Raw genomic sequence first — 13,551 nt, 5'->3', positions numbered from 1 at the left:
AACAAGTGTCAGCACTAGGCCTTTGGACAGATGCTTGACATTTGCTACCTGACTGTATGCTCAGGCTGGTGTGTGAGGAGGGATTCTGGGTGCCTTCCCTGCAGCACAGGTGAGGAGACTGAAGTTCTGCGTTTTGGAATCACTCTCCTGGGCCCTCTCCACTCCACCGTTGCTTCTGACTTCCTCGACCTGCCGCCTTCCCTGGAGGGCTGGGAAAGCAGAGCCTGGCCCTACCCCCAGGTTTCAGATTCAGTCCCTGGAGAGTGGGGCCTAAGTATCCCCACCTCTGACAGCTTCCCAGGTAATGCTGATGGTGCTGGGCCACAGACTATGTTTCAAAAACTACTGATTCTAACCTTATCTCCATCCCAAAGTAGAAATAAAGTATTTGCTAAGACAAGGTCCTTAAATGCCATCTCTTTTCCAGCAAAACTTTCTGATAGTACACCTGTGTCCTCTTTAGAACTGCAAGAAACCCACAAAATCCTCTCCCCACAGCCTTCTTACCTAACCCTTGCTTCTTCTCCATCATCGTCTATGCCAAAGTTTCAGTAAAAGGCAACTTCAAGAATATTAACAAGGAAGAACAGAACAAACTAAGCAAACTAAGGGACCATAAGGGCACTCCAGAGATAGTGCTGGGGCCTACTCACCTCACCCTGACCCACCTACTCACCTGCAAGGGGTCTCCTGTCTGCCTCTCTCTGCCCACGGCCATTCTCTGACCTCAGATGTCCACAGTGGGGACCCACTGGCAAGGGTGTCTTTTGGCTTTGTGGCTATCCTCACTTCCCTGTCACACAGCCCTGCTCTCAGGCAGTTCCCTAGGATCACTCCCAAATAAACTACTTGTATCCAAATGCTTTGTTTTCAGCTTGGTTTGAAAGAATGCAAACCAAGACAGGTACCAATGTCATTATTTGAAAATCATCCAATAACAAATGATGAAGACTGAGGAGGCGGGTGTACGACTCAGATCCAGGTACATGGTTTGTGCTTTGTGTGATCATGAAAAATGCATTTCCTACTTACCTTTAATGCCAAAGAATCACAAAGCACCCACAAAAAAAGGACAATAAGCTGATCTTCCCCCGTCGAAAAGGCCTAATGTTGCTCAAAGTGGATTGCTTTACTTTTGTTCTGGGAGTCTCTAATGTGGGTATGAGGAGATAAGTTATACTGAAACGAGCAGGGGTGAATGATTTCAGTAAATGAAGGTGCTTTTATTTAACATTAATTACATTTAAATATTGGAGTCGAATAGGAAACCCCATTGTGATTAGTGACACCAGGGTGAGTTCTGGATCCTTATTCTCTGGTGGCAGAATGTCAACTCTTGCTGCCTGGGGAGACTGAGACTCTGAGCCTGGCAGGTAAAGCTCCTTCCACCGTCCCCTCTGCTCTGGCCACCAGACCAGCCTCTGCACCAGAACTGATGTCCCGTATGCCCTGTGGATGTCCATCTCCCATATGCCCCCCTGTGGATGTCCGTGCTGCCTGCTGCTTGGGCACATCGGAGGGCGGCCCTGCACATGCCCTGGGCCTCGCTCCCATGCCGTTTTTGCACAGCGCAATGAACAGGGCAATTGCGAGGCGCACACGTGCAGAGACCGACAGGACGGGCAGTCACAATCACAAACCTGTCCATTGCGGTTGAGCTCTGAGATCAGCAAGGAAGCACTGACTATTTAATTAGTCACCTAATTAGTGACAGGCCACACTGAAGGTTTCAGATGTCCTCAGACAAATGTAAAGATAAAAAGCCTAATTAAGCCGCCAGCGCTAGGCTGGCTGCTGCCAGAGCCCACAGCTGTGCCGGATATTGTGCGGAACTGCACGGCCCGATAACAGGAGTTGTGGTCATTGCCACAATTGCAGCTTTAGAAACGTGCCCTGCTTGGTCCAAGCTATTCTTAGTCACCTCGACACATTCAACCAGATGAGGGGATCAGTGTCTAGGCTGAAAGTCTGAGGCTGCATCTTTTGCTGGGATGATTTGGTCAGTTTTCGAGAAAACTCTTCTGAGTGGTGGAAGTGGAAGACAAGGGGAACCCGGGCTTTCCAGTGCCCATCGGTGCTTCCCATGAATCAGTGTTTCTCTCTAGTCACACGGAGGGTCGCGGGGACACCGGCTGGGCTGCTTTCAGTCACTGTCATCCATGACTCCAGTAGGCATTTTTCTAGTGCCATTACAGGCTCTTCAAAAGATTCTTTACGTCGGGATTAAATTAGGAAAGAGTTAAAAATAATGGATTAAAAAGGAACTTTCCCATAATTAGGAGTAAATACTATAAAACACTGAAGCATAGAGACTCGTGCTGAAACAGAAGAGGACAGCAACTGCCTCAGCTCCATGAACGCAGGCCCAGGAGACAGTCAAGATGCTGTTCTGCCTAATTCTGGAAAAAAACCTGTTTGGGACACTGGGGCAGGGCCTGAGGTTCTGCATTTCTAACGAACGCACAGGTGATATCAATGCTGCTGGTCCACGCGCCTCACCAGGAGTGAAAGGATGCAGAAACAGAAGAGAGGTGCATACACCTGGTTCCGGCTCCTTCTCTTCTTCTTCTTCTTCTTTTTTTTTTCTATTTTGCTATAGCATTTACGTAATTAAAAAAATGATTCTGGAATATCTTTGTGGAAACCTGAAAGAGTCAAAGCACTGCAGTTGAGGAGTTCAGCAATGCTAGACTTGGTAGGAGTTCACTTTATAGTGAGTTCACTTTACAGATCTCACCCTGATAGGGTTTGTGGAGTTTCTACCGTGGTGGCGCCTTCGGGCTGGCAGGACCTGGGGGCCCCTGCTGGGACTCTCCTTCAGCACGGATGAGGACAGTTCCTCCCTCAGGGCTGCAACACTGCTTGGCAGCAGAGGTGGGCTACCGGCTGAGGCCAAGCTCTTTCTGCTTTCTCCAGTGGTTGGAGGTTTTAAATAGTCTTATTAATGGAAGCACCGAGAAGGAAAATGCACATGTGACATCATAGTGTCCGAGCCAGGAACTTTCAGTCCCAAAGAACAGGGTGGCCAAATGAACACAACCCACCAATCACAAGAACAGTCATTTAAAAATAATCCAAGTCTATCACTTAAATGTCTTGGGCATTATGAAGAACACACAGTCTTAAGATCTGTTCTTTCCCCTCCAATTCACGGCCCTCTACCCCATAGTACAAGCTGGTGTTTTCTTCCTCAATGCCCTGCAATGCAAGAGCACCACCCCACAGCCCTAGCCTTGCCCTGCCCAGCTCCTGATCCTTGCCACAAACACACATGCTCCTGTGCTGGCTGGGCAGGTGACAGGAAAGAAGGCTGGGTCCTTTCCTCCTGGGCTCCCCTCAGAGGCCAAGTGCACCAGACAAGGGGGGAGGGAACCAATTAGCTGAGCCCACCCCACCCTGGATGACGCTACACCCCTGCCCATCTCCACCCCTGGAGGTCTCCCGCAGGGCCGAGGGAGACTGTAGAAGCCTCTGAGAGCAGGGCCACTGGCTCCTCGGCTCTGCTGGGGATCACCAGGGCCAGGAGCAGGAGGGCACGGAGGACAGCAGGGGAAGTAAAAGACTGGGATCCTGGGACACCCCAGGAAAATGCCTGCCACGCATGTCTCCCAGTGCTGGAGGGCCCAACAGGCTCCTCCTAGGAAGGACAAGACGCAGGACTCAGGCCTGACAACCACAGACAAGGAGACGTGTCTGTGCAGATTAACTGCACACAGCTAGCAGATAAAATAGCATACTTAAAAAAATAAAAAGTCAGAACACCACCACCGTATTGCCTCATCACATGGAGCTTACATCCTAGGGAATATCAGGTAGTGAGTTTGGGCAAAGCACTTCAGCTCTCCCAGTAGCACCTCAGCACTTGGGGAAGAAAGGAAAGGAATTTACACAAACTGCTTTTGGTGTCCTTTGAAGAGGAGACCAAATGTGTTTTATAATTTCTTGCATGGAAATAATACAAGAACAAAGTTGTGTTTGTTTTGTTGTCAGATGACAGAATTACCAGATTTTCTGGAGAAAGAGGTTACTGTCCTGAGCCTCGAGTGGATTTTCCAGGAACGATGATGCCCCTGCTGAGTCTGACAATGCAGCTCAAGACTACAAGGAGGCAGCAGGGCGCTGTGGCCCCTGCCCATAATCCTAGCACTTTGGGAGGCTAAGGCAGGCAGGTCACTTGAGGCCAGGAGTTCGAGACCAGCCAGCCAACATGGTGAAACCCAATCTCTACTGAAAATACAAAAATGAGTCGGGCGTGGTGGCTTGCACCTGTAGTACCAGCTACTTGGGAGGCTGAGGCAAGAGAATCACTTGAACCTGGGGGGAGGCGGAGGTTGTAGTGAGCCGAGATTGCTCCATACACTCCAGCCTGGGCAACAGAGTGAGACTCTGTCTCAAAACAAAAACAAAAACAAACAAAAAAAGACTACAAGGAGGCTGATTCTCCTAAATTTTGCTTCCAAAATGCAGATTCAATCCTCATTGGTGGTCAGTGTTGGGTGAAAACTGTATTTCTTCATTTCAGCTCAAATCATGTATAAAATTAAGTTCAAATGGCAGTTAAACTGGGAAAGTAAAATACGCAGTAGGTTACCATGGTGATTGCTGACTTAAAATAATTAGAGAAAATAATGAGAAAACTATTTCCTCTCTTAAGGATTAGAGATCCGTAAACTGATACCAGTCTATTTTTAGTGTACATAATCTGTGTAATGATGATAGAGAATTATGAGTATTTTAGAATGCTTTAAAAAGCTCTGTTTGATTGGGAAATTTAATCGACCCAATACTTACATCAAAATTTATACTTGTCTTTATTAGATCTAAGTTGACTCCACAAAAAGAAAATTACTTCTATATGTCTCAATGTAATCATTTAAATAAAACATTATGACTAAGTATATAGCTAAATTAAGATTTAAGACCTGTTTATGATAACTTCTTAACTGCTATAATTTCACAGCTCCACCTTAATAATTCATCATTCAAAAATGGTTGCATAAAACTTGCTGTTCAAAAGTTTTCGAGGAAGAGACCCATCAGAACAAGTAAAGCACTCAGACTACAACGTGGCATACCCTGGGAATGGAATATTCCCAGGTGCTTCTCATCATTTCATGCTTGCAGTGAAATATTGCTGCAGACTGACCACATTATTCAAAGCACATGAACTCCGTTACTAACTTCAGTAATGACTCATAATTTATTTCTAGTTACCTGAGAGTATGTTCTGGAGAACTGAACAAACTGGCTAGAAAGTGAAAAAATCAATTCTTTTTTTATCTGGTTAATGTGATGTTACATGAGCAAAATAACCACGTGGGATTAGCTCGTCTCCACGTTAACCAGGCACATACACCTTTTGAGGGTCATTTCCTCCATCCATTTGCTTACCCAGCCCCTCACAAGGCCCCACCTGTCCTGAGCTAAGAAGTCTGCTGGCTTCCAGAAGAGTGATGGTAGGCTGCATTTTCCCATCTCCTGCTTACCTCTCAGCACCTGTAGTTTTGAATGGTAGCTAAAGTTTTTCATGTGATCCTGAACAAAAGATTTGGAAAAACTGGACTCTTAATTCAGGGTTCTGTGGTTCCCAAAGTCAGGGTTTTAAAACATCTATGATGCTTTTAAAAAAATAAATGAAGACAGCGAGTTTGAGAGAAGCTAGGCAATACACTGAGGGCTCCATGTTAGGTGCTGATGATGCCAGGCCATGATCCCGAGCTCTCAGACCCTAACCCAGGGTGTTTTCTATTAAAGAGGTGCTCAATTCAGTGAGCACATGGAGAGAGAGACTGGGGATGCTGGAAATCCCTGAGCATCACCCATCAGAAAGATGGGCTCTGAAAGGAAACCTTGTTTAGTGCTTTGAGGGGGATGAGAAAACAGCATCAGAAGAGATGCACAGCCCTCCATATTCCCTGAAGGGTTTTACCTGTTCCAGGGGATCCAAAATTCAAGGGCTGGAAGAAAGCTCCTGGCCCACATGCCATTTCTGAAAGTGTATTTGTAATGTATGAAGTCAAAACTCATTGCCAAACCTGCCTGATTATGTGGAGTGTCTACTGACATACAGATTCCTAGACCATTCCCCAGGAGTCCAGATTCTGTAAGTTGGGTGCAGGATCTTGGAATCTACATCTTTAACAAATGCTGCAGGTGGTTTTTGTGATCTGGCCAGTAAGGAAAACATTCCTTTAGAAAAGGGGTCAGTAGGCTGTTTCTGGGAAGGGTGAGACAGTACATATTTTAGGCACTGAAGGCCATATGGTCTCTGTTGCAACTACTCAGCAGAGGAGTCTGCCATCTAATCTGCTATTGTAGCACAAAAATGGCCACAGACAACACATAAATGAGTGTGGCTGTGTTCCAATAAAGCTTTATTTACAAAAGCAGTTGGCAAGCCAGGCCTGGCCTCAGGGCTATAGTTTGCTAACCCCTAATCTAGAATATTCTTCTACTGATTCATCCATCCACATAGGCAGGGTGTGTGGAGTACCAAACAATCTCAGGTCTGTTCTCTGATGGTGTTCTCTTCAGATGTAGGAAGATAATTTTTATTATTTAAAAACCAATCAATCAATAGAGTAAAACAACTCACCAAAATACCAATGTCTCTAGGAAGGAAATTCCAACACTGGATGCACCAACCACAATGATCTTGGCATTTACAGTAATTTTAGGTTCCAATGTTAGTTTTCTGTTTGTATGGTTTAAAGCATAACTCATCTGGAAAAAAAATACGAAGACAAAGAAGGAGTCAAAGAAAATGTAGCAGTGTTCATACCCTCAAATTTGCAACTATGTAGAATTATCTAACCAGGACATTACCACCAAAACAAACCTAATAGTGCCCATGTACAGCCACCATGAAATGCATGGGAAGATGTTTTTAAGAAATTAATGTAAGAATATGTGGATATGCCTGACATCCCAGCTAGGTCACATCAAAATGCTGGTTTTCAAGATGTTGTCTTAATGCTGACAGATGTTTCATACAGAACTGAGACCCTTAATGATTAGAGACAACTAGTAAGTAACACTACAAGGAGACAGGCAAGCTACTCCCTGAGAATCTGTAGTTCCGTGAAAGGTCCCAAGTCTTTTCTTCTGTCCACAGTTTCCCTGAAACCTTGAGTGACAAATTATATTAGTTGGGTACTTGAAGACAAGTTTTAGCTCATGTTCAATTCTCTGTCCCTCACGTTACTTAACGTGGTATCTTGTGGACAGTAGATGCTCAATAATATTTGTAAAATGGCAAACATTTATTAAATGGCAAAAATGCGTTCAATTATTAGGGTTGTTCAACCTTTCAGATACTTCAGAGTCAGGAGGCCTCTTAGAAGCACAGAAAGTAACTGGTGATCACGTTAATGTCCATGTTTACAAAACTTACCTGAATTAGTCATTGATTTCATTTACTTCCCTGCAGAAGCTGCAAGGGGTACATTAAATGTGCAAAGTAAAGTTTTACAAAGAAGTGATAGAGTAGTCTTGGAAGAACATTGGGATATGTGCCAAAAGATCTTGGTTCTATTTTTAATCCATTGATTCAACACACATTTTTTGGTGCTTACTATGTGTCTGGACAGTGACAAAGATTACAGCTGACTTCTCATTGGAAACAATGGTGACCAGAAGTCAGTGGAAAGATATTCTTATCACCTCATCCCATGCTGTTAATTACATCAGCATTAACTTCATCCTCTACATCAGAAATCTCCGCATTCTGATAGGTCAAACCTGCTTTGGATTTTCTTAAAACCCTGGGATACCAGGAGTTGGAAGTCTGACAGAATAATGGTAAAGTCTTATTTGGGTTCCCACCCACTTTCCAGTACTGTAGGGGTATGGGTGTGGCCATATGCTTTGCCATTTAAAGGTAACATCTCAGATCTAGAGCTTAAATCCCATTTCTCTGTCTCTAGATAGCCTAGCAACATGGAGGAAGGAAAATGGCTTGAGCCAAACAATATATTGATAGAAATTTAAAACAAAAGTGGGAGATTCAGACTCCATAATTAACATTGCTTGTACCTCTCAACGTCTGTTCCACCCTACAACTCCCACCTTTAATTTGGCACAACACAGATTTCTGAAGAGATTGGACTCACTCCCGTTTTCAAGAGGGACTCTGATTCACGTAAACCAAGTCGCATACTCCCACTCTCTTTCCTCAGTGACTGGGTCAGGATACACATGTGACCTAAGTTGACCTCATTAGAGTGAAGCCCAGGACTTTTGCATGACAGTTGAAGAAGAGAAGCCTTCTTGTTTTCTAGATGGCACGTGGTGTAAACGTGAAACCTGAAATGGCTATGGTCATCATGCCAAGAGGGAAACCATCCCAGGTTGAAGCCCCAAGAGAATCACACAGAAATAGAACAGATATTCTTTTCAAACCCTACCCGAAACCCATACTACCTTTGGAGTCTTCAGTTATATAAGCAATACATATCAGTCAGATATTGCCACCATAGGGCTGTGAAACCACTTCAAAATGCATTGGCTTAAAACAACTGTCACTTATTCTGGCTCATGCAATTCTAGGTCAGCTGGAAGTAGGCTGATCTAGGTTGGACTCAGCTGGGTCTGGCTCCCATCTGCAGATTCCAAACCTGCCTCACATTTCTCTTATTTGACGCAAGACAGCCAGAGCATGTTCTTCTCATGGCAATGGCAGAAATACAAGAAAGGTAAGTGAAAATAGGAATACTTTTAAAATCTGGCCAAAGCAAGTCATGTAGCTGAGCCCAACATCCAAGAGTTAGGGTGAAAAGAGCCGGGCACATTCCTCAGCCCCAGGCTCAAAACAAATAAGCCCAGTACAAACACATCCCATCCTCCCATCCCACCACATATCGCCATTTATCTCTCAAACTTCCTGAGCCCAGTACAAACACCACCAGGAAAGTCTCCGATAAGGGGACAGCCGTTCAAAGTTTTACTGAAAGAGCGGGAACCAAAAGAATTCCTTTGTTCCCCTGTAACTTTCAGGCTATAAAAAGCAAACACTCGCATTGTTCAGGGCCCTCTTGTATGCTGTGGAATGGAGGGACCAGGTTCGAACTTGTAGTAAAGATCCTTGCCGCTTGGCTTTGACTCTGGACTCTGGTGGTCTTCTTTGGGGAACTAACGGTCTGGGCATAACATCTGGGGGCCCGTCCGGGATTCCCCAAGCCCACCAGACCCCTGGTCAACGGATCTGCTAGGATCGATCTACTGATAGGTGAGCTGGCTCATCTCCGTTTGGCTGTCTGTGTCTGTTCTGAATCCGAATCTGTGACTCACGAGGTCTGAAACTGGAGCTGGCACAGTCCTGGCGGACGCGCTATAGGACGGCCAGCGGAGACCGGTGGGAGACGTCCCCTGGCTCTCATCTGATCTATATTGCGATCTGAGCTGCCCCGGTTTGGCGGGCAGCAGCCGTATCTGAGCTGCCCAGTTGGGCGGGCAGCAGCTGTCTCTGATCTGAGCTGCCCCGGTTTGGTGGGCAGCAGCTGTCTCTGATCTGAGCTGCCCCAGTTTGGCGGGCAGCAGCCGTATCTGAGCTGCCCGGTTGGGTGGGCAGCAGCTGTCTCTGATCTGAGCTGCCCCGGTTTGGTGGGCAGCATCTGTCTCTGATCTGAGCTGCCCCGGTTTGGCGGGCAGCAGCTGTCTCTGATCTGAGCTGCCCTGGTTTGGTGGGCAGCAGCTGTCTCTGATCTGAGCTGCCCCGGTTTGGCCGGCAGCAGCCGTATCTGAGCTGCCCGGTTGGGCGGGCAGCAGCTGTCTCTGATCTGAGCTGCCCCGGTTTGGTGGGCAGCAGCTGTCTCTAATCTGGGCTGCCCCAGCGCGACCGTGATCCAGGCAGCTAACTCTGACCCGGGCTTCCGGTGCGTGCTTGCGATCTGAACTGCCCCGGTTTGGCGGGCAGCAGCTGTCTCTAATCTGGGCTGCCCCAGCGCGACCACGATCCAGGCAGCTAACTCTGACCCGGGCTTCCGGTGCACGCTTGCGATCTGAACTGCCCCGGTTTGGCGGGCAGCAGCTGTCTCTAATCTGGGCTGCCCCAGTGCGACCGCGATCCAGGCAGCTAACTCTGACCCGGGCTTCCGGTGCACGCTTGCGATCTGAACTGCCCTGGTTTGGCGGGCAGCAGCTGCCTCTGACCAGGGCTGCCAAAGTGCGCCTGCGATTAGATATCATTAATAAGTCAGATCAGATTTCCTTTACAGGGATTTAAACCCACATTCCTTTACAGGAAGAGACTACAAATTATTACAGGATGGGTAATACCCAGAGCACTCCTCTATCTCTCCTTACGAGTAATTTCAAAGAAGTTAGAGCAAGGGGCCATGATCTTGGTATAGAAATCAGGAAAGGAAAGCTAATTACTCTGTGTCGCTCCGAATGGCCTGCCTTTGATGTGGGGTGGCCGCCCGAAGGGACCTTCCGACTTGCTGTCATCACTAGGGTAAAGTCCAAGATTTTCCTACCTGGGCATGCGGGCCACTTAGATCAAATCCCATATATCCTCATATGGCAGGACCTTGTTGAGAACCCGCCTCCTTGGCTGTCCCCTTTCCAATTGGCCTCTGAACCCTGTAAGGCACTGGTTGCTCGACCACTAAAATCCAAGCAACCAACTGCCCCCCCCCATCCTGTTCTACCTGACAGTGGGGACCCACTGTTCACAGAACCCCCTCCGTACCCCTCCGGGCCCCAGGCCCCAGCCCCCCTGGCTGAGCTGCGGGAGGGAGCAGGCGGACAGGAGGCGGCCGGCACACACGGGCCCGCTGAAAGGGAAAGTAACTTTGAAGGGCCGGCGGGGAGGACGCGAGGGCGCACTTCGCGGACTAGCCCCCCTCAGCCACCTGACTCCACGGTGGCTTTACCCCTTCGGGAAATAGGACCCCCAGATGACACAGGAATCCCCAGGCTCCAGTACTGGCAATTCTCCACCAGTGATCTGTATAACTGGAAAACTCAGAGTGCTCGGTTTTCAGACAACCCCAAAGATTTACTGGCTTTACTAGATAGTGTCATGTTCACCCACCAGCCCACTTGGGATGATTGTCAGCAGCTCCTCCGAATTTTGTTCACCACGGAAGAGCGAGAGAGAATACAGATAGAAGCTAGAAAGCTGGTCCCGGGGGACGACAGTCAACCGACTGTCAACCCCGACCTCATAAACGCAACCTTTCCTCTGACCAGGCCGGCGTGGGACTACAACACGGCAGAAGGTAGGGGACGGCTACACCTTTATCGCCAGACTCTAATGGCAGGTCTCCGGGCAGCTGCTCGCAAGCCCACTAATTTGGCTAAAGTATATTCTATTCTGCAGGGAAAGACAGAGAGCCCAGCTACCTCCTTAGAAAGATTAATGGAAGCTTTTAGACAGTACACCCCCATAGATCCAGAGGCTCCAGGAAGTCAAGCAGCTGTTGTAATGTCTTTCGTAAATCAGGCAGCCCCAGATATTAAGAGAAAACTCCAGAAATTAGAAGACTTGGAGGGAAAGCGGATTCAGGACCTCCTTCAGATAGCCCAGCAGGTTTACAACAACAGAGATACTCCAGAGGAAAAGCAATTTAAGGCCACTAAAAAAAAATGACCAAGGTCCTGGCAGCAGTGGTACAGAAAGAGCATCTACAGCCAGAGGTAACATATCTAGGGTACCTGCTTAAGGGAGGGCAGCGCTGGCTAACAGACGCCCGGAAACAAACTGTTCTGCAGATCCCCAGGCCACAATCCACCCGACAAGTGAGAGAATTCCTGGGGTCGGCGGGATTTTGCAGACTATGGATACCTGGGTTCGCAGAACTGGCTAAACCCTTGTATCAGGCAACATGGGGGCAACTGCCATTTAATTGGACAGACGAAGCCGAGTTGGCCTTCCAACAGATTAAAACCGCCCTACTCTCCGCGCCTGCACTAGGACTACCTGATGTTACCAAGCCCTTCCACTTATACGTGGATGGGAATAAGGGTGTCACCAAGGCGGTAATAACTCAGAACTTAGGCCCCTGGCAGAGGCCAGTTGCCTACCTGTCAAAGAAGTTAGACCCAGTAGCTGCCAGGTGGCCCCCTTGTCTCCGAATGATTGCGGCCACGGCTCTGATGGTGCAAGATGCTCATAAACTTGTCATGGGGCAAGAATTGCGGGTCGTTACTCCACATGTCATCGAAGGTGTACTCAAACAGCCACCTAATCGATGGATGAGTAACGCCCGGCTCACCCACTACAAAGGACTACTACTAAATCCTCTCAGGATAATTTTCCTGCCCCCAACGACCTTAAACCCTGCCTCGCTGCTGCCCAACCCGGACCTGGACACCCCACTCCATGACTGCACCAAGATACTAGCTCAGGTGCACGGAGTTCGAGAAGACCTGCAGGACCGCCCACTTCCTGACGCCGACCTCGTCTGGTTCACTGATGGGAGCAGCTTCATGCATCAAGGCCAGAGGTACGCTGGAGCGGCAGTAACTTCAGAGACTGAGGTAATCTGGGAGGAACCCCTGCCCCCGGGGACATCGGCCCAGAAGGCTGAACTGATAGCGCTCACCCAAGCTCTTACCTTAGGGGCGGGGAAAAAGCTGACAGTATATACAGACAGCCGATATGCTTTTGCAACGGCGCATATACATGGGGCCATTTACAGGGAACGAGGGTTACTAACGGCTGAAGGAAAAGAGATAAAAAACAAGCAAGAGATCCTAGCCCTGCTAACAGCCCTATGGAGGCCAGAAAAATTAGCCATTGTACATTGCCCAGGGCATCAGAATCTAACTACTCCAACTGCTCAAGGCAACTTTCTGGCAGACCAAACTGCAAGGAATGTGGGAAGGCTCCCAGCCAACTCCTTGCACTCCAGCTCCCTGACCCGGGCCCCCGGGACTTGCCATATTTCCCTGAATATTCAGAACAAGATCTCCAGTGGATTGACAAACTTCCCCTGAAACAAATCCAGAATGGGTGGTGGACTGATACTAATGACCAAACCATCCTACCAGAAAAATTAGGACAACAGGTGTTAGAACACATCCACCGAACCACCCACCTGGGGGCCCGGCGGATGATAGACCTGATCAGACGCTCCAAGCTCAAAATCAGACATATAGCTGAGACGGCCAGCAGTATCGTGACAAGTTGCAAAGTCTGCCAGCTTAACAACGCATACCCCCAATCTCAAGCTGCAACAGGAACAAGGCTCAGGGGAACCAGGCCCGGTATCTACTGGGAAGTAGATTTTACTGAAATAAAGCCAGGAAAGTACGGGTACCGGTACTTACTTGTCTTTGTAGATACTTTTTCAGGGTGGACTGAAGCATTCCCAACCAAAAGAGAAACTGCTCAGGTCATGGCAAAGAAAATTCTGGAAGATATCCTTCCCAGGTATGGCTTCCCCATCCAGATAGGGTCAGATAATGGGCCCGCTTTCGTCGCTAAGGTAAGTCAGGACTTGGCTTCCATCCTTGGGGCAAATTGAAAACTACATTGCGCTTACAGGCCCCAGAGTTCAGGACAGGTAGAAAGGATGAATCGGACCTTAAAAGAGACCTTAACTA

General features: G+C 47.9%; 1 protein-coding gene across 18 annotated transcripts in view; it reads right to left on the bottom strand.

The window, feature by feature from the left end:
* The window catches only part of CFAP61 (cilia and flagella associated protein 61), a 306,350-nt gene that overhangs the window by 123,144 nt on the left and 169,655 nt on the right, over positions 1 to 13,551 (bottom strand). For 17 of the 18 annotated variants that reach the window (XM_016937529.3, XM_016937533.3, XM_016937534.3 and 14 more), the window contains one exon: positions 6,596 to 6,723. In XM_016937529.3, coding sequence (XP_016793018.2) covers positions 6,596 to 6,723 — 128 coding nt within the window. Of the gene's footprint in view, positions 1 to 2,129; positions 2,211 to 6,595; positions 6,724 to 13,551 lie in introns of those variants that run through there. The other variant, XM_016937540.3, reaches the window with a different exon arrangement.

The sequence above is a fragment of the Pan troglodytes genome, chromosome 21 (assembly GCF_028858775.2).
Source record: "Pan troglodytes isolate AG18354 chromosome 21, NHGRI_mPanTro3-v2.0_pri, whole genome shotgun sequence".
NCBI lineage: Eukaryota > Metazoa > Chordata > Mammalia > Primates > Hominidae > Pan > Pan troglodytes.
This window is presented reverse-complemented; position numbering and strand designations above follow the sequence as displayed.